We start from the raw sequence: 18964 nt of genomic DNA, 5'->3' as shown, positions 1-18964 counted from the left end.
GTAAAGTCCCTGTGCTCTCCCTTTGAACATGATAAAACTGGCATGCCCATAATTGATATATTTAACTTACCTATAAGACCCTAATATATAGTGAAAAATGTACTCACAGCCTTAAGATTCACTAGTGGACTGCAGCATCCATTGTGCCACCCACAGCAGTGACAGTGCTAACATAACTGCAGGCCTGCTATTTGTAGCCTGGCTGTTGCAGTTTTAAACAGCAAATTCGACCTGCCCAAATGACCCCTTTATACAGGTCAAAACAATCGTTTTAAATATTAATAAGTCATCCCTACACATGCATTAATGCCCGAATGCCAAATATATGGCATTTAAAATTAGAACATGAGTAACATTAAACTTTTACATGTCCTTACAGTAGAAAAGCCCAACAAACAATTTCCAATGTCGCATGGTTGGCTGCTTCATAGGAAAGCTTTGGGATACAAGAGAACAGTAACTAGCTAAGCCTACTATAGCATAATGAAATGCAATAAATGCACCTACAGACCTGTTCAAAGCTACCGGAATAATAATAAACATAAAGTTGAGTGTCTGTCTCTCACACTTCATCATTCACCATGCTGATAACCGCTCTTCAGGGGTCATCATGCACGACATGGAAATACTTCCCATATGGGATCAAAACAAAGACAACATCCTTCCATGCTCCAATACAATATATTATTATTTAAGAGTGTTATCTCCGGGTAGGAAACTGCTACAAATGTATTATTGGACTTTAATATAGTTAATACGAGCTTAATTCATTAGTGAAGTTGGATTTGTTATAAAGACTGGCAGACCATCATGAGCTCCAACACTCATCTAGACAAAAGGGCTTGGACGCAGAGAGGTCTTGTGTCCTCTTGACAGGATGGCCTAAGGGCTGGAACTAGATTTACTTCAAAAGAGGCCTCCACTATTATAACCAATTGTTAGCTGACACAAGACCTTCCACCCTTCGTTTGCCCCCACAGAAGAGCAGGCACCAATAAGAGAGGAGGAGAACTACCCCCAGAACTAGTTTATACTGACCACAGAGGTGGGGCTGGTGAATTCCATGGCAGCATCTCTGGTGTGAACACAAGAGCTCTGCACAGGGAAATAAATATTTTGCCATCTTTGTTTTAGGTTGAGAGGTACACTGTGAGATTGTCTGCAGTAGGGCAATAGGAAATTCTGCAAAAGTGAGTACGGCCACCCCCAGGAACCTTCACCCCATTGGTTAGGGGGTGCCAGAAGCTCTCCCCGCCCACAGGCTGCTGTTTTTTGCAATTTTCACCCAGGCATAAAGGTGGCATCCCTAGTACCCTCCTCTGAAGACTTTCTGGACCTTTTGGAAGAACAGAAGAGGAATGGACTGCTGCCTGTGACCTTAAAAGTGCCTAGAGGACTGGACCTGCTCTTCCACTTGTACCCCAGACAAAGAAGTGGACTCTAAGGGTCATAAGGCTGACCTCCTGTCCAATCTATAGACACAACATGAACCAAAACATAAGCAACCCTTGGGACAGTGGTATTCAGCTCCACTAGTTAAGTGTAGGCCACGCTACAACCACCCACCTCATACCGGAAAGATATTTGGCAACTACTCAGGGACTACCTGTTGAATGTCGATACTGACTCCTAGGGCTAGTCTCTCATACATACGGTTGTGACTCATTACCACAAAGCTATGTACCCTTGAATGCTCCACCTGTCACTGTTTTGTTTCCTGTACTTGCTCCGCCTTCAAACGTTATGCCTCGATTGCTATACCTGCTGGTATTCGCCCTGCCTTGCTCCCCCCCCCCACCCCACCCCCCCTATGTACCCTTGAATGCTCCACCTGTCACTGTTGTTTTGTTTCCTGTACTTGCTCCGCCTTCAAACGTTATGCCTTGATTGCTATACCTGCTGGTATTCGCCCTGCTTTGCTCCCCCCCCCCCGGCCAATACTGAGGGAATGTTGTACTATATGCCTATAATTTGGGTACTAGGTTTTGTATTATCTTGTCGAAAAACTCTTAAAGTTTTTTTAAAAAACATAAGCAACCCAAGACCAGTTTTACCCTTCTTAGGGAATGCCATGAAGCAATCTACTCGTCCACTCGCTATGCCGAGTCAGATTTTATCAAGGTGAGATATTTTTAGGGCCTACTGGTCCTTTCTGGCAAGAGAGCTCCTCGCTGGCAAAGAATAGGTGTTCTGTTCAGAAAGTGAATGAGCAATAAAGAGGTCTTTAAATCTTGTTTTTATCCGATTTGATTTGAATATGTGTATAGCGCACAAATGCTCAAGGGCTTCTAGGCACTAGTCCCAAAGAGACCCGGAAAGGTGGCCAATGAAGAAGTAATAAACATAATTTTAGTTGGCAAAGAGACATGTTTTTAGTAACTTTCTAAAAGATAGCAGATTTGGTCTGTTTCTTATATCCGCCGGGAGAGAGTTCTGTGTTTTAACTGTCCATGAGATGAAACTTCTGCCACCCCAGCGAGCTTTCTTGAATCTGGGGAGGTGTACAAGTTTGCTTTGTGAAAATCTTTCATTTCTGGAGGGTAAATACCAGATCAGATGTTGCTTCAGGTATTGAGGACCAACAACGTGCAATGCCTCGGATGCTAAGCATTGAGATTTAAATGTAATCCTTTTTTTCAAGTGAGCCAGTGTGGTGATCTCATCGAATTTGCTGTGCAATGAAAGTCTGAGGTCAAATGCCAGCTAATGTCTTCTCACAAACGGTTGTTTATGTTATCCTGGAGATTGACGTTTTCTCTTCTTTCTCTGATTGAAAAGTAAGAACATTTTGTAAAGTGAATGATCTGACAAAGGAGTGTGAAATGAAAGGCTATAGAACGTCAGTTTGTTTCCTAATACGCACAATTTAAAAAGCTGGAAAATGAGCTATACAAATAGCAGTTAGGAAATCAAATTGTTTGGTAATTCTTAAGTGCAATGAAACAAAGATTCAATAGAATCAAAACAAATCAGGACCCTTTACTTGGTGATGTGTAAATTATAAATACTTTCCGAAATCAGATTTCCACACATTGTTTAAGCTCTATATACTTTTACTCGTAAAACTGCATGTCAGTGGGAAGGTTTATAGCTATTTCAAAGGAAAACGTGCTGCCCTTAAATGACTGTGTGCTACCATATCATGCTTTAGTAATATTATTAAACGTGAGTTTTTAAACATGAATTGAATAACAGTCCAGCCCCTGCCCGGATAACGATCCTATTTGTGAATTAAGGTGCAAGGCAGGGGTCATATGTACCCTATATGTACTATCCATGGAGAAAAAGTTGAGTCTAATAAATCAAACAAAATACTTTTTTGTAGCGCACACAAGCTGAACTCACATAGTTTAAGGTGCTCTCATATGAGATATTGAAGAAAAAAGTGACGGTGAAACAAAATATTTTCCAAGTATCACATAATTTGAGATCAATATATAGGTAAAGCATACTGCAGTTACAGGGAGTCGTTCATACAAGTCATTACACCCGTAGGTTTGGCAAACTTTATGATTTTTTCGGGCCTGTGGGGCTCATCAGTTGGGTATAGGTTTATTCCAGTGGCAAACTTTGCATGCGAACCATGGACCTATTGGAGTTGGGCCAAAACTGATTGGCATATGGCTGGGTCCATATTGTTGAGGCATGTTGTGCAAAATAATGATGGACTTGTGAGCAGTCAGAGTGATTACAGTAGCTGGGATTGTTGCAAGCATTCCATCTATCGTTTTTTGTATACGTCAGTTTGACACTCTAAGTGGTTCAAACAGGTATGCCCAGGCATCGGTCTTGGATACTGCCAGGCAGAGGTTAAGGTCTTACGAACTTGTGTTCCCACCCTTCTTCAGACTGAAAAGCTGCATCCCAACTTGTTGGTGAGTCTAACACATTACAACAGACCAAAACAATCTCCTGCAAGTAGTCCCTGCAGCAGGCTCCAACACACCCTTCTGACTAGCCTGCTGTGTGGATAGAATGGAGGTCAGTGAGGAGGGAAGCGAAAATGACCACACTCATCAACTATTCACAGCGGGGTAGGGTACAGCACTACTCTACAACTAAAGACAGAGAAGGCAAGATCCCATCAGAAGGTAGCTTCAAGTCAGACAGACAACTGGGTGGCAAGTATGACCATCGGTCACTCACAGAAGAGTCACATCACAAAGTTATGCTACTTTTGCCTCATAGACACGCTAGGGTGACCAACCGTCCATAAATTTCACGGACAGTCCGTGATTACGGCCGTCTGTCTGTTGTCCGTGAAGGATTTTTTAACGGACGCCATTTGTCCGTAATTTTAACATGGCACGGGTCGCACCACCCTAAGCTGGCACAGCTTCCACCCACCTCCCTTCTTGACTCCGATGCTGTTGAGGTCGGGTGTAACAGACTCCGATGCAGGACCAAAGCTCAGACACCCAGCAGCATTGGAGAGGCTCAGCGGGATGGCAACCCTCACACCTCCAGCCCTTGATGAGCTGTTAAGAGGTGCTTGAAGGTGACTGAGAGGGAGGGGTTGCAGCTTCAGGAATAGGGGCAAGCATTTATTCAGATGCAAACAGGCCTGAATGCGTCATGTCTCTGCAATTTAGAGGGGCCTCACACATTCCCTTTCTGCCCAGGGCCCCAAACATCCTAGAACCGGCCCTGATTACACCGAGGCAGCACAGCATGTGGTTCTCTTGACAGAGCTTAATTACTGTCACTAAATTGTATACAAACCTTGGATCTTCAAACATGCAGTCTATATTGTAATAAAATAAAGAAATGGCACAATAACACCCACACGATTAACAAAGTATGGAGGACAATCAGTTAAATCAGTTCTCTTGGAGTATCTCCTTTAAGTACTGTACATCACAGTGAGGGGATGGCAAAATTAACATTTTGGAAAGAGCCTGTCTTCTCGTTGTCTTGTCCAGGAGGGGGGTGAGGAGCCCTACCCCACCCTGGAAGAGACCAAGATGATACTAGTATACTGCATGCCCACCCCTGTGCCCACCCTGCTGGATCCTGTTCCCACTCCTGTGATGGCTCCTGCCCCCTCCCCTCCTCCCCAAGTGATGGCTTCTGTCCCCCATGTGGTGGCTCCTCCCCCCGCCTGTGATGGCACCTGTCCCCCCTGTGGTGGATCCTGTCTCTGCCTTGGGTGGCTTCTGTCCCAGTGCTGGAATGGCTCCTGCAGTGAGGGTGAAGTTCTTGATGGGCCTCTTCTCAAAAAGATTCAGCTCAAAATTAATATGAAAAGGTGGGCGAGTGAGTAAGTGAAGGGATGGATGGCTGGCTGGATGAATTAGTGAAAGGGTGAATGGATTATTGAAAGATTGAATAGATGGATAATGAGAGAGGATGGAAGGATTGACGAGTGAGTGGAAGGATGAAAGAGATAAAAGGCAAATAGCTGGATGGATGGGTGGGAGGGTAGCTGGATGGGTAAAAGGATGGATGGATGAGTGAAAAGGTGGATGATGAGTGAGTGGGTGGATGTATGAGTGAAATGATGGATGGATTGATGAATTGATAAGTGCAAGGGTGAATGGATGGACGGATGAGTGAAAGGGTGGATGTAAGGATGGATGAGTGAGTGAAAGGGAGGGTAGATGGACAAAAGGATGAATAGATGAGTGAAGGAGTGAAAGGATAAATGGATGAGAGAAAGGATGGATGAGAGATAGGGTCAATGGATGGATTCATGAGTGGATGAATAGATGGGTGGGTGGATGGATGGAAGGAAGGAAGGATTGCTAAGTGAAAGGGTCGATGGAGGATGGATGACTGAAAGGGTGGATGGGTGGATGGATGAGTGACTGGGTGGATGGCTGAGTAATTGAAAGGATGGCTGGATGGGTGAAAGGGTAAATGGTTGCATGGGCGTCCGCAGGGGGGGGGCAAGGAGGGGCGCTTGCCCCCCCCTGGAGCGACCCTCCTTGCCCCCCCCTGCGGACGCCCATGAAAACCGTGACTTCAAGACGGGGTTCTCACTCTCTTTCCTCTCCTTTCTTTTATTTGCTTCCTTGTGAAATGGATCCAAAAAAGAAAGACGCTTTTGATGGAAATGTAGTATTTTTCTGACATTTTAATTCCACAGTGCAGCATTGGGAATAAAAGGCTAAAGATATGAAAAATAGATAAATAACGAAATAAAGTAAGAAAGAGTAGTAGCAAACTGGCCAAACTGATTTTATTCACACTTAAACACATTAGCGCCACTTTTACAGCGTTTGCCAGTGAAGCGCTATTTTTGTTTTCTTGTCTTTGTTTTTCTTGGACTTGGAACTAGTGCACCAATCCTGGAGGTACCAAAATGTGTGGATTGGAAAACAAAAGGTGTGCTGCTGCTCTGCGTCCAGGGATGTGGTCTTTTTACCATACTGCTTACGTTTTGTAAGGATATAAGCAATGGCCATTGAAATGGGTCCATTCAGGGCCCTGTAGTAGTGTCCTTAACTTTTCAGGCAAAATCACTCACTGATTTCTGAATAGTGAGTGTAAAAGCATTAAGGTAACCATGTTGTTCCTGCTTACATTTCCCATGGTTTGCTAAATTTTGCATTACCTATAAGTGTTTGCTTCTTCCAGGATGTTGTTCCTCTTTTTGTGTAGGCCGCATATTGATCTTGTCTAATGCGTAATTTAAATTGCGCATCCAGGTGTTTATAGCGGGCAACAATTGGGTTGTAGTTGAAAACAGTGGGAGTTTTTCTCAGTGGGGCAGTACGGTGTTCAGTGGGGGAGAGGATGTGGCAGTATGGTCAGAGATGCTGAATTTGGAACTGGGAACCAGGTTCAGCCTTAATAACCAGCCCACCAGAACACTCTCCTGCGAGAGCACAATCCCATGCTAGACCTTAGAAGGCTTTGCAACACCTTAGAAGTCCTGGTGTCTTCATACCAGCAGGTGGACCCTAGCCAGACAAGTGTAGGTTAACCTTCAAGGCTTGCCCACCACTATCCATACTGAAGTTCACCTCCAGTCTTGCGGGCATGCCTATGAAGCAGCACACCCTAGAACAACAGTCACTGAGGTCACAGGACCCTTGAGAATGGCCAGCTCTAGGGCGGTGCAACCAGTGTGACCGTACTGGGTGCTGACTTTAGGTGAAGGCATCATGTTTGCAAGTATATTATGGTTTTAAAAACGCTTGCTGCCTCCTTCCTGGCTTCCAGCAATTTTCGGCAACAATAAAAATGTCATGATGACTCTGGTGATTAATGTTCTTCCTAGAGAGATCAGAATGTTGTCTAGTGGAAGTTTTGACTCATGGAAAGGTAGCTCAGATGGTTAATGTACCGGCTGCAAAGAACATGCGCCATGCAGATCACAAAGTGCACATAATGTAAATAGGTCAGTGGGCTACTGCTTTTGTCAGAGATCCTTTTGTTACTTGCAGTTTATAAGTTAAAATCCTAACTTAGAACAGTGAGCTAATAACTGTCATCTAAGAGCTGCATACAAACTGCAAGGTATACATTTGAGCAATATGTTCCCCCCGTACCCCAGTCTTTGATTATCCTAATGTCCCAAAAAGTGTTCTTTTGGACAGAAATCAATTCTGATTATTAAGGAGAACCCCCAACCATGGTATTACATTTTAAATTCCGGGTATTGTGTTTCTCCAGACCAATCACTATAAAACTATACGGGATACTAGTATGGTTGTCATGTGACTTCTACACCTTGTAGTCCTTAGTCTAATGTAACATTTTCTATACAGTGATTTACACACATATTGATTGTCTCTGTGTAATGTGTGTGATGTAAAGTGCTCTGACACCCTACAATGGTATGAATGGCGCTGTAAATCAAATTAAATGCATCTGAGAGAGAGTGGTTATGGAGACTTGGGGACACAGTTAAAGGGTTGTAGTGAGGGAATCCATGGCAGAGGTGGTCACTGGGGGGCACTAACAAACATTAATGCACAGGACACCACCAGTTCTATGGCTGGCCCTGCCCTTGAGGCCAGTCTGCCTCACCCAAAGGTACCTCCATTGGCCTTGTTTCAGCAGCAGTAGCTGCAATTCACCAGGGATTGGCAATACAGGATTTTCATACACCAAACTAAGTTCGCAAACTTCACAGTCTCCCTGCTTCATTCACAAGCACTTTTAACATGGTGCTGCCTGCTGTGGGGCCACTGGAATTAATTATGCAGCAAAGGATGACAACATTATGCCGTAGTGGTGACTAAATTATGCATTAAAAAAAGGCTGCAGCGTAATGGAGTATATTTTCAGATATTTTATTATTTTGACGTGTGTACACATGCTAACAGTCTCTGGAAAGATTTTGCCATATTAGTACCAGTGTAACATACAAATGCAGCAGTGAGAAAGGTGACCAGTCAACCTTTACAATAGGCCATCCACTCCGCAGCAACACAAGTCACATTTTATATTAACTTTTGATATGTTTGAGCTACAAACAACGTATTAGTTTAAATTGTCAGATCATGCAGCAGATCTTGCATTATGAGGCAAATATGGCAGAGCCACAATTTTAGAGAAAACATTTGCAAACTAGGATATTTTGCCATTCATTTTTGAACTGCTGTTGTTGAAAAAGGGTGAAGTGCTGATGACAAAAACCACATGGCTCGGAGACAAAGTGCTTGTGTTTCCACATTTTATCATATTTGGTACATTCGGTGATTAGAAGCATATCCCACTTTGTGAATATATTTTAATGTCAATAACTCATTATAACCTAAATAATCATGTGTATCCATTGGTTGATTAAACTGGGCAGTGAAATGCCAAACAAATACTAAAAATTAGGATGTCTGCACATTCTAGCCACACCTCTGGCTCCACCCACAGATCCAATCCTTGGGTTATTCCCGCCCTCTGATTCTCCGCCCACTGTTCCCCTACTTTCTTTCCCCCACTTCGACCACTGTGTAAGACTCAGCATCCCTGGACCTGTGATAAGGCGCAGCTGCGGGCGCCGCATGTGCCACACATTTACGGTGCCGGGCTTCCGCATAAGGGAGCTGGCCATTATTGTATCCCTAAACGTGCGCACGATGTCAGTTTGACATTGACTACACGTAGAGGGACTCTAAGTTTCTTTTAAAAAATATAGCTAACATTTGGACCTATACATTTTATTTTGTATAAATTAATTGAATGTGTGTAAAATTTAGCAATGCCCGGGGAATTCTAGTAAAGGGGGCACCCACTGTCAAATCACTAGCATGTGTGATTGTTGCATTATTTATTACTAACTTTGACGTTGTGCTTTAACTTTGGATAAAAGTTATCATGAATTCTAGCACCAAGAAGCCAATATTGGTAAATATGTGTGCTACAAATAATCCCTAACATACACTGTGCATACAGTATATTTAATCTAGTGCTTTAATCATAGGCTGTTTTAAACTATTCTGATAAAAATTGAATCGTGCTGAAGACAGCCTTGATTGGTGTTGGATCGAGGACCCAGAAGTCTGCACACCTAGCAGACAGAGATAAAGCACCTTGTCAGAAAGTTTAGCGTTTTCCCTACAGGTGGTGTTTGTTGGCCCGTGGCAGGGTCAGTCACATGTCCTGGATTCCTGGCATTTAATTGAGTCTATCCTAGTTCTGCGCCCCAGTGTTTTGTGTGCCCCACCTGGCACACATCATGTCGGAGGATGGTGATGACGTTAACATTTTGCCCCCCCCTGGAAATATTTCTGCGGACGCCCATGAATGGTTGGATGAATGAGTGTATGGATGGGAAGAAGAGTGGATGGATGAGAGTACAGATGAATAGGGTGAAAGGGTGGATGGATGGATAATCGATGGATGAGTGAAATGATAGATGGAAGGATACATGATGGATAGGTTTGCAAATCTTTGAATATGTTTGGGTATGGCTGGGCTTACTTATATACTATTGCGCGACCTCTGATGTGTCTGTAAAACGTATCCAAATGTCCTGAAGTTTTGACCTCCTGTCCTGAATTTGTGCCCTGAATTTTGACCCTTTGTCCTGAATTTTTACACTCACCGTCCTGAATTTGCACCAATGCCAGTTGGTCACCCTAAGACACGCCCATATTGACAGACGGTGTCAGTCTAAGCAGCACATCACAAAAGGTGAGTTTTGCTCACTTCCCCCATGTACAGTCAGGGCCCACCCAGGCTTCTTTGTAGCCCTCCAGGTCCAGAATCCTGGGACCTGGCCTGTCTACAGTTACTCAGGGAGAAAGGCCGTCAGGTATGCAGACTTTTCTACATGGGTAAGTTCACAAGTATTACAGACCAGGTGTTTCAGGCTAAAATATTTGTAAAACTGCGCCAACAGGTTTACACCCTTACAATGATGCAAACTTCCAATGATCAAGAAATCAAATCTTTCCATGCGCACCCTGGGAATCCTGCCAGTAACATGTTCGCAAGAGTACTCCTGGAAAGGTTTGGAGGATTTCTATTTGAGTAAATTTCAAGTGCTTCAAGCACGCGAAAGTTCACTTTCTGTAGAACTGCTTTGGGGAACTGCATTTTAGCCAAGGGGTCTGTTTTTTCCCCCTCGCACAAAATTATTTTTCACATAGATAAAATACGTCTCCCTCCATCATTTTTGGGACGCACAGTGGTGGCCAGGGGGGCAGCCAGACCCGAACTTCAGGGGGAACTAACACTCCCAGCCAGGGCTGGCCCTACCACTGGCGCACACTGTGCCCTCTCCCCCATTTCCTCCTTCTCCATGAATTACCTCACTACCACTCACCAACAACGCACTTCATCTCTCTATAGCACCTTTCTGAAGCAGTCACCTAAGGCTGTATTTCAGCACTTCTCTGTGTATACTTCGAAAAAGTAAATTAACTAGAAATCACTTTTCATTGTGTTCTAGGGCTGCCTGAATGATCTTGGCTGATAATTTAAAGGGAACAAATACAGAAAAGTCACATTACAAATGAATACATTTTTTTATTTACAACCCTATTTGGTGTCAAGACGAGGTCTTTGCAGGCTCTTTAAACATATGCCTGGCATTTTTCTATTGCCAACCCTACTTTATATCCCTTTTCATGAAATGCATTTTCACACTAAAGCAGCGTTTCCCAAACTGTGGTCCGCGGATCCCCAGGGGTCCGTGAAACATTCCCAGGGGGGCCGCACCGCAGCTGGGGAAACCATTGGAACAGAAGACAAAAGGGGCACAAAAACAAGGAAAAAACGAGTGGCACAGAAGAGCACAAAAAAGAGTGGAACAGAGGGCAGAAGGGCACAAAGAACGAGGGAAAAACGAGTGGCACAGAGTGCAGAAAGGCACAAAAACGAGTGGAACAGAGAGCAGAAGGGCACAAAAACCGAGGGAAAAACGAGCGGCACAGAGGGCAGGACGGCACAAAAAACGCGGGGAACAGAGGGCAGAAGGGCACAAAAACCGAGGGAAAAACGAGCGGCACAGAGGGCAGAAAGGCACAAAAAACGAGTGGAACAGAGGGCAGAAAGGCACGGAAAACGAGTGGAACAGAGGGCAGAAAGGCACGGAAAACGAGTGGAACAGAGGGCAGAAAGGCACGGAAAACGAGTGGACCAGAAGGCAGAAGGGCACAAACCAGTGGAACAGAAGTTAAAAGTAGCACAAAAATGAGGGAAAAATGAGTGGCACAGATGGGCACAAAAAACGAGTGGCACAGAGGGCAGAAAGGCACAAAAAACGAGGGAAAAACGAGTGGAACAGAAGGCAGAAGGGCACAAAAACGAGTGGAACAAAAGGCAAAAGGGGAACGAAAACGAGGGAAAACAAGTGGCACAGAGGGCAGACGGGAACAAAAAACAAGTGGCACAGAGGCAAAATACAGAAATACAGGGGCAGCTAAGAACAGAAGGCAGAACGGGCAGAGAGACACGGGGCAGCGAGGGGTACAGCAGGAAAGACCTGGCGGAGAGAACCCGGGGACAGCGAAGGGAACAGAGGGAAGAAAAAGGGCACGGACCACATACAGGCAGCTGGGGAAGACAGACAACAGCAGTCACAGACACAATAATGAAAATACAGGCAATACAATAAAAGCAATAAAGCTTTAAAAGGCACATGTGTATAGGTTACCGATACTTGGCAGGCAGGTAAAAATAGATGCAGCCAGGATCAGCAGTAGGATTTTCGTGCTGCTGTCTGATTGCTCACTTTCCACAAGCCCTTGGGTGAATTATGTGTGCTGTCAAGCTTTCATATTCAGACATATCAAGCTCTTATTCTGTGTAGCCTTGGCAGTTTGTTGTTGGCAAGGGATGGGGCAGTGGGCATCCTAACAGGAGAGGGTCATGTCAGGTGCCACGCGAGGCCTATCTGAAATATGCCTTAACTGCACTGCTCATCCCTTGGTGATAAAATGTTGTTCTGCTGTCTGTGACTAAAGATTATGACTAACAGGGTTTATGGTAATTGGCATAGCATTGTACCACGATCTCGCTGAAACAATATGCCTCTTGTGTAGATACCTTCTTGCCATCTCTTGCACTTTCATGATGAACTCCTAATATAGACCTTGAATTTGCTCTGTACACTGGACTCATCGCTTTGAGCACTATCTTGTTAGAATTTTCACAGTATTCGTTGCTCCTTGGGGCATGTCTTTATTATAAAATGCTTCATAATTGTATAATATTTTAGACCTTCTTAAACTGTGACTAGATTAAAATGCTAATAATTCACAATCATTCAACCTGTTGCTGTAAGGAAGGGTCACCACTCAAGGCTCTGGAATGAGAATGTAGAGGTGCTGCTATGGCTGAGAGCAGGAGACTTGTACCACTAAATAATACACTGCTATATGCATACATGTCCATGCCAATAGACCCAATTCAGGCGGTCTCCCTCTTGAAATTGCCTCTGCTTCAAAAGGCGTTTTTAAAAAGAAATTTAAATTGTACAAATTGCTTTGGGGTCCCCGGCTTCCAGTAGTGATTCAGTGGGGGTCCTCAGGAGTCAAAAGTTTGGGAACCACTGCACTAATTGTAAAACACAAATGTATGGAATAGGCAGAGTGTGGCCCATGGGCTAATCAGAAAAAAACGAAGCCTAGGTAACTAGTTTTCAAAGGTAGGTAAATATGCAAATTCGTTTCTAAGACCTGAGAAAAACTCAGGGGTGCCAGCAGTGGTAGAAGTGGGCGGGAACAGAAGGGCACGGCGTGCCCCTACTTCTAAAAAATATTTCAGTCCATTCCCCCACTTCTTACTTTCATAAAAAGCATCCCGGGAAGGCAAGAATAGTCCTAATAAAAAAAAACGATAACTTTTTTCATTGATTCCAGGGGTTGCTCGCACTTCCCTGTGAACTCCAGAGGCTGCAGCAACCCCTCCCTGAGCTCACACAGACCGAGGGCAGGCCCATTGTCATTCCATTTGAGGCTGATTATCCTCTTTGAAATGACAATGCGCCCGCCCTCGGCCTTTAGCACTTCAAGTGAGTGAGATCGGGGTTGGTGATTACCAGGGCCTGATTGGGTACAGAAACCGGCCCCGGCAAACTGCTCAGCGGGCCTCCCCTGGGGTGAGGGGGAGTGCAGCCCAGCAGCTTGAGCATATGTGCTTTCTGTTTTGGGCAATAAATCTGCCTTCTACCAAGTGAACTCACAAATAAGAATTAGTGGCCGTATTTCAGAGACCAGTTTCACCCAGACCTATAACAAAAAACTTCATTGCACTAATGTCGTAATGCTTTGTACCTTCCTGTACTTTACTACAGACTTCTTGCTACCACCCATTGCCACTTGTGTTCAGCGGTCCTTATTGTCGGGAGTTGAGAGACATTACTTGATTTTCTCATCATCAGCCATTTGCAAATCAATTGGATTACCTCTCTTTTTATATTAGTCCTTATCACCGTCAACCCTATCCCTGTGTTATATATTTTTTTTTTTTTACTATGCATTTCTTTTTATAGTTCATACTTAACATAATAGGTATAAGAGCACTTTACATTAAAACAGTTTCATACATACATTTTTCATTTCTTTTCCGTGAAATTCACAGAGTACCAGTATTAGGTCACAGATAATATTTCCAGTTCCATTTCAGTTTTGGCCGATTTTGTTACAGGGGGCCGATATTGCCGACCCCCAATAACAAAATCAGCGTCCCAGGGGCCCAAAACCAGCCCCCACCCTAGCAGCCTACCGGGGAAACGCCCGGTGCCCGCTATGGCCATTCCGGGCTTGGTGATTACAGAGGAGCTTTCCCCAGACAGAGTACTGTGGGGAACTTGACACCTTGTGTAATTTGTCAATGTTGTACACAGATTGAACTGGGCAGAAGCAGTGGGAGCAGTGACCGGACAGAAGAGGGGACAGGAAAGGAGAGGTACTAGGGCAGGAGAGGTGACCGGGCAGGAGAAGTGACAGGTAGGAGGAGTGACGGGCAGGAGAAGTAACGGATAGGAGAAGCAACAGGGCACGAGAGTTGACGTGTCAGGAGCAGTAGCGGGACAGGAGAGGTGACAGGAAAGGAGAGGTGACGGGGCAGGAGAAGTGACGGGGCAGGAGAAGTGACGGGGCAGGAGAAGTGACGGGGCAGGAGCGGTGATCGGGCAGGAGTGCTGACCGGACAGGAGTGCTGACCGGACAGGAGCAGTGAACGGGCAGGAGCTGTGAACGGGCAGGAGCCGTGACGGGGCAGGAAAAGTGACTGGGTGTGAAATGTGATGAGGCAGGAAAAGTGAGACGCCAGGTGCAATGACAGGGCAGTAGAGGCAACAGGAAAGGAGAAGTGACGGGGCAGGGAAGGTGACGGGGCAGGGAAGGTGACGGGGCATGGGCTATAGCAGTAACCGGACGGGAGCGGTGAAAGGACAGAAGCGGTGAACGGGGCAGGAGCAGTGAACTGGGCAGGAGCAGTGAACTGGGCAGGAGCAGGGAACTGGGCAGGAGCAGGGAACTGGGCAGGAGCAGGGAACTGGGCAGGAGCAGGGAACTGGGCAGGAGCAGGGAACTGGGCAGCAGCAGTGAACTGGGCAGCAGCAGTGAACGGGGCAGCAGCAGTGAACGGGGCAGCAGCAGTGAACGGGGCAGCAGCAGTGAACGGGGCAGCAGCAGTGAACGGGGCAGGAGCGGTGATTAGGCATGGGCAGGAGCGGTAACTGGCAGGAGCAGTGTACGGATAGGGGCAGTGAAAGGATAAGAGCAGTGAACGGGGCAGGAGGAGTGATGGGACAGAAGAAGTTATGGGGCTGGAGCGGTGATCGGGCAGGAGTGCTGACCGGACAGGAGCAGTGAACGGGCAGGAGCAGTGAACGGGCAGGAGCCGTGACGGGGCAGGAAAAGTGACGGGGCAGGAAAAGTGACGGGCGGGAAAAGTGAGAGGCCAGGAGAGGCAACAGGAAAGGAGAGGTGACTGGGCGGGAGAGGTAACCGGGCAGGAGAAGTGACGGAGCAGGGAAGGTGACGGAGCATGGGCTAGAGCAGTAACCGGGCGGGAGCGGTGAAAGGACAGGAGCAGTGTACAGGGCAGGAGCAGTGTACGGGGCAGGAGCAGTGTACGGGGCAGGAGCAGTGTACGGGGCAGGAGCAGTGTACGGGGCAGGAGCAGTGTACGGGGCAGGAGCAGTGTACGGGGCAGGAGCAGTGAACGGGGCAGGAGCAGTGAACGGGGCAGGAGCAGGGAACGGGGCAGGAGCAGGGAACGGGGCAGGAGCAGTGAACGGGGCAGGAGAAGTGATGGGGCAGGAGAAGTGATGGGGCAGGAGAGGCGACGTGGAAGGAGAGGCAACAGGGCAGGAGAAGTGGCCGGGCACAAGAAATGACTGGCAGGTGACATGACAGGCAGGTGATGTGATGGGCAGGAGAGGTGACGGGGCAGGAGAGGTGACGGGGCAGGAGAGGTGACGGGGCAGGAGAAGTAATGGGGCATGAGCGATGTTTAGGCATGAGCAGGAGCAGTGAACGGGGCAGGAGCAGTGAACGGGGCAGGAGCAGTGAACGGGGCAGGAGAGGTGACGTGGAAGGAGAGGCAACAGGGCACGAGAGGTGGCCGGGCACAAGAAATGACTGGCAGATGACAGGCAGGTGATGTGATGGGCAGGAGAGGTGACGGGGCAGGAGCGGTGATTAGGCATGCGCAGGAGCAGTGAACAGGGCAGGAGCAGTGAATGAGGATGGAGCAGTGAATGGGGCAGGAGTAGTGAATTGGGCAGGAGCAATGCGACGGGTGGGGGTGTGAGACGACTTAAGACCTGTCAGCCCTATGGGACTTACCGCCTGGTGGTGGCAGACAGACACGGTTCTCCTGAGCAGAAGTGACGGGACAGGAGTAGTGATGGGACAGGAGTAGTGACGGGACAGGAGAAGTGATGGAGAAGGAGAGGCAACAGGGCAGGAGAAGTGACTGGGCAGAAGAAGTGACCGGCAGGTGACATGACAGGCAGGTGATGTGACAGGGCAGGAGAGGAGTAGTGACCGGGCCGGAGAGGAGACGGGGCAGGAGAGGTGACGGGGCAGGAGAGGTGGTGAGCAAAAAACAATGGATTTTTAAGCCCTGATTTCTGAACTGGGGTGAATGTATGACATTGTTCTGCATTCTGTTCATCAATTGTTCTTTTTGCATTTGTCACCCTGAGTGGGGCGGGTATGCCCAGACGTGGGTTCCGTGCTCTTCATGCCACTGGAAGCAAGCTATCCTGGCTGATGAGGCCTGAAAGCCCGAAACCGGTCCTAGGATGCTTGTTTCCAGTCCAGGGAGGCCCTGGCTTGGCAGTTCAGGCTGGGCTGTTCCCATGAGGCTCAGGGTCAAGACTGATTTGCAAATGGCTGGGTCCAAACTGGAATGGCCTGGTGAGCAAAGAAACAATGGATTTAGGCCCAGATCTCTGTACTGGGGTGAATGTATGACATTGTTCTGCATTCTGTCCACTAGATTATTCTTTTTGCCATATTATGATTGAGCAGCTGGCTGGCTGACATGAATATGAAGGAGCCTTTGTGGGTTTCCGTGAGTCGAGATTCTCCTGAAGAGTCCCTTTCTCTTCTGAGCCCTCCTTAGCACATGTGTACAGGAGGAGCCCGGTATTCATGACCTCAATGTTTGAAACAAAAAATAATCATGGATTTCTGAACAATGAGAGTAAAAGCATTAAGGTAACATGTTGTTTCTGCTTATATTTCACACGCTTTACATAAACCTGTATTCCCTATGAGTGTTTGCTTTTTCCTGAATTAAACCTCAAATAAACATGTTTATCCATTGTTTTAATTAAATAACGTTATAAGCTGTAACTGGTTAGCGAGATGCTAAACGTACTAAAAATTGCTATGTTTTGCTATTTCTAGCCACGCCCCTGACTCCGCCCACTGATTCAATCTTCGGTTATTCCCGCCCCCTGATTCTCCACCCACAGTTCCCCTACTTTTTTTTCCCCACTTCGACCACTGGGTGCCAGAGATAAGACTCCAGACACTGCCCTGCCCAGCCCAGCCCAGCACACAGCAGCTCGAGCTGCAGCAGCCCCCGGGCTGAGACACGCGACGGGTGGGGGTGTGAGACGACTTAAGACCTGTCAGCCCTATGGGACTTACCGCCTGGTGGTGGCAGACAGACACGGTTCTCCTGAGCAGCTTGCAGAAGATTAGGGCCCCAATCACGCACCTGTACCGGCGGCCTGTGTAATGGGGGCACTGCGAGTCCCCTCCCATAGATCAGAGAGCTGTGGCGTTCACACCTCTGTCACACGCCCATCGCACACTCACCTTGTACTCCTGGGTAGCCTCTGGAATAGGAGCACTGCGAACCCCCTTCCATATATCATACTCATACACACCTCAATCACACGCCCATCGCAGACTCACCTTGTACTCCTGGGCAGCCTCCCGAATGGGGCGCGCAGAGTGAGCCTTGTGTTCTCTGGACTCTCGACAAACCACACAGATGGGCTCCTGGTCATCCTCACAGAACAGTTTCAGTTTCTCTTCGTGTTCTCTACACAGGTTCTCATAGTTCTCATCCTGGGAAGTCGCTCTCGGGGTCTGAATCTGTTTGAGCAGCTCCACCATGTTTCCCAAATGTCTGATGGGTCTTAAGGTTTTGTTTAGAGAAGTTTCTCTGCACTCGGGGCAGGAGAAGTCTGTCTCCAGCCCCTCCCAGCACCGAGTGATACACGACAGACAGAAGGCATGCCCACACTTCACAGACACGGGGTGTGTGAAATATTCCAGACATATGGCGCAGGTGGCTTCTTCCTTCAGACCCTGGAGATGGTTCGCAGCGGCCATTATCCCGCGGGGAGCGGTGAACTTTCGTTTCTCAGACTGTGAACTGGGCGTGTCTCTGTCTAGTCATGATCCCTCGACACACCACGGTTCCCTTAAGCCACATGCAAATGAGCTGGGTTGGGTTTGCAGTTCACATAGGCGTGTCCCCCACTGAGCCGTGAGTTACTGCAGCTGAGATAGATTTAACTCTGTCTGAACTGGTGCCTGCAGCTGAGGTAGGCGTGACTTCCCTGCTGCTGAGATGGGCGTGACTCTTGTAGACTGGGCGTGACTCTTGTGGACTGTGCGTGACTCTTGTAGACTGGGCGTGCCAGCAGGTGAGATGCTCGTGACTCCCTTCAGACTGGCAGTGGCAGCAGCTGAACTAAAATATCGGACATCACCCACCATGCTGATTTGTCTGAAACAAAGTCTAAGTTCGCCCCTGATTTGATCTGGGCCTAGTGAAGAGGTCCTGTATTCGACATACCTTTAGAACGGGGGAACTAGGTTCGAGTGTCGAGTTGGCTCAGTATCTTGTGATTCTAGGCAAATCGCTTAATTACCCGGGCCTACAAAAAAACAAGCATTGGAAAAGCCAATAGGTATCGCTTTTGCAAGAGCTACTGTCTTTGTCAATGTGTTTTAGCCACGTTGTACTGTACAGCTGTAGCTTTGCTGTACAGCATGGCTGAAAAAAGAAGACAAAAAGTGTTACAACGCGGTCAGCAGTGGACGCTTCATAGCGCTTTCTTCCCTTTAGGTCCAGCAATGTCGGACTG

At 47.1% G+C, this 18964-nt stretch overlaps 1 protein-coding gene across 2 annotated transcripts in view; it reads right to left on the bottom strand.

The window, feature by feature from the left end:
- LOC147717726 (E3 ubiquitin-protein ligase TRIM39-like) overlaps positions 1-18360 on the bottom strand; it is a 112668-nt gene extending 94308 nt beyond the window's left edge. Inside the window, exon 1 of one of the 2 annotated variants that reach the window (XM_086924507.1) lies at positions 17781-18360. In XM_086924507.1, coding sequence (XP_086780633.1) covers positions 17781-18203 — 423 coding nt within the window. In that variant the 5' untranslated portion in view covers positions 18204-18360. The remainder of the gene's footprint in view (positions 1-17780) is intronic. The other variant, XM_086924508.1, reaches the window with a different exon arrangement.
- Between the last annotated feature and the right edge of the window lie 604 nt (positions 18361-18964).

The sequence above is a fragment of the Lissotriton vulgaris genome, chromosome 5, assembly GCF_964263255.1.
Source record: "Lissotriton vulgaris chromosome 5, aLisVul1.2, whole genome shotgun sequence".
Taxonomy (NCBI): Eukaryota; Metazoa; Chordata; class Amphibia; order Caudata; family Salamandridae; genus Lissotriton; species Lissotriton vulgaris.
The sequence above is the reverse complement of the archived record's forward strand: the minus strand, read 5'-3'. Positions and strand labels throughout refer to the sequence as shown.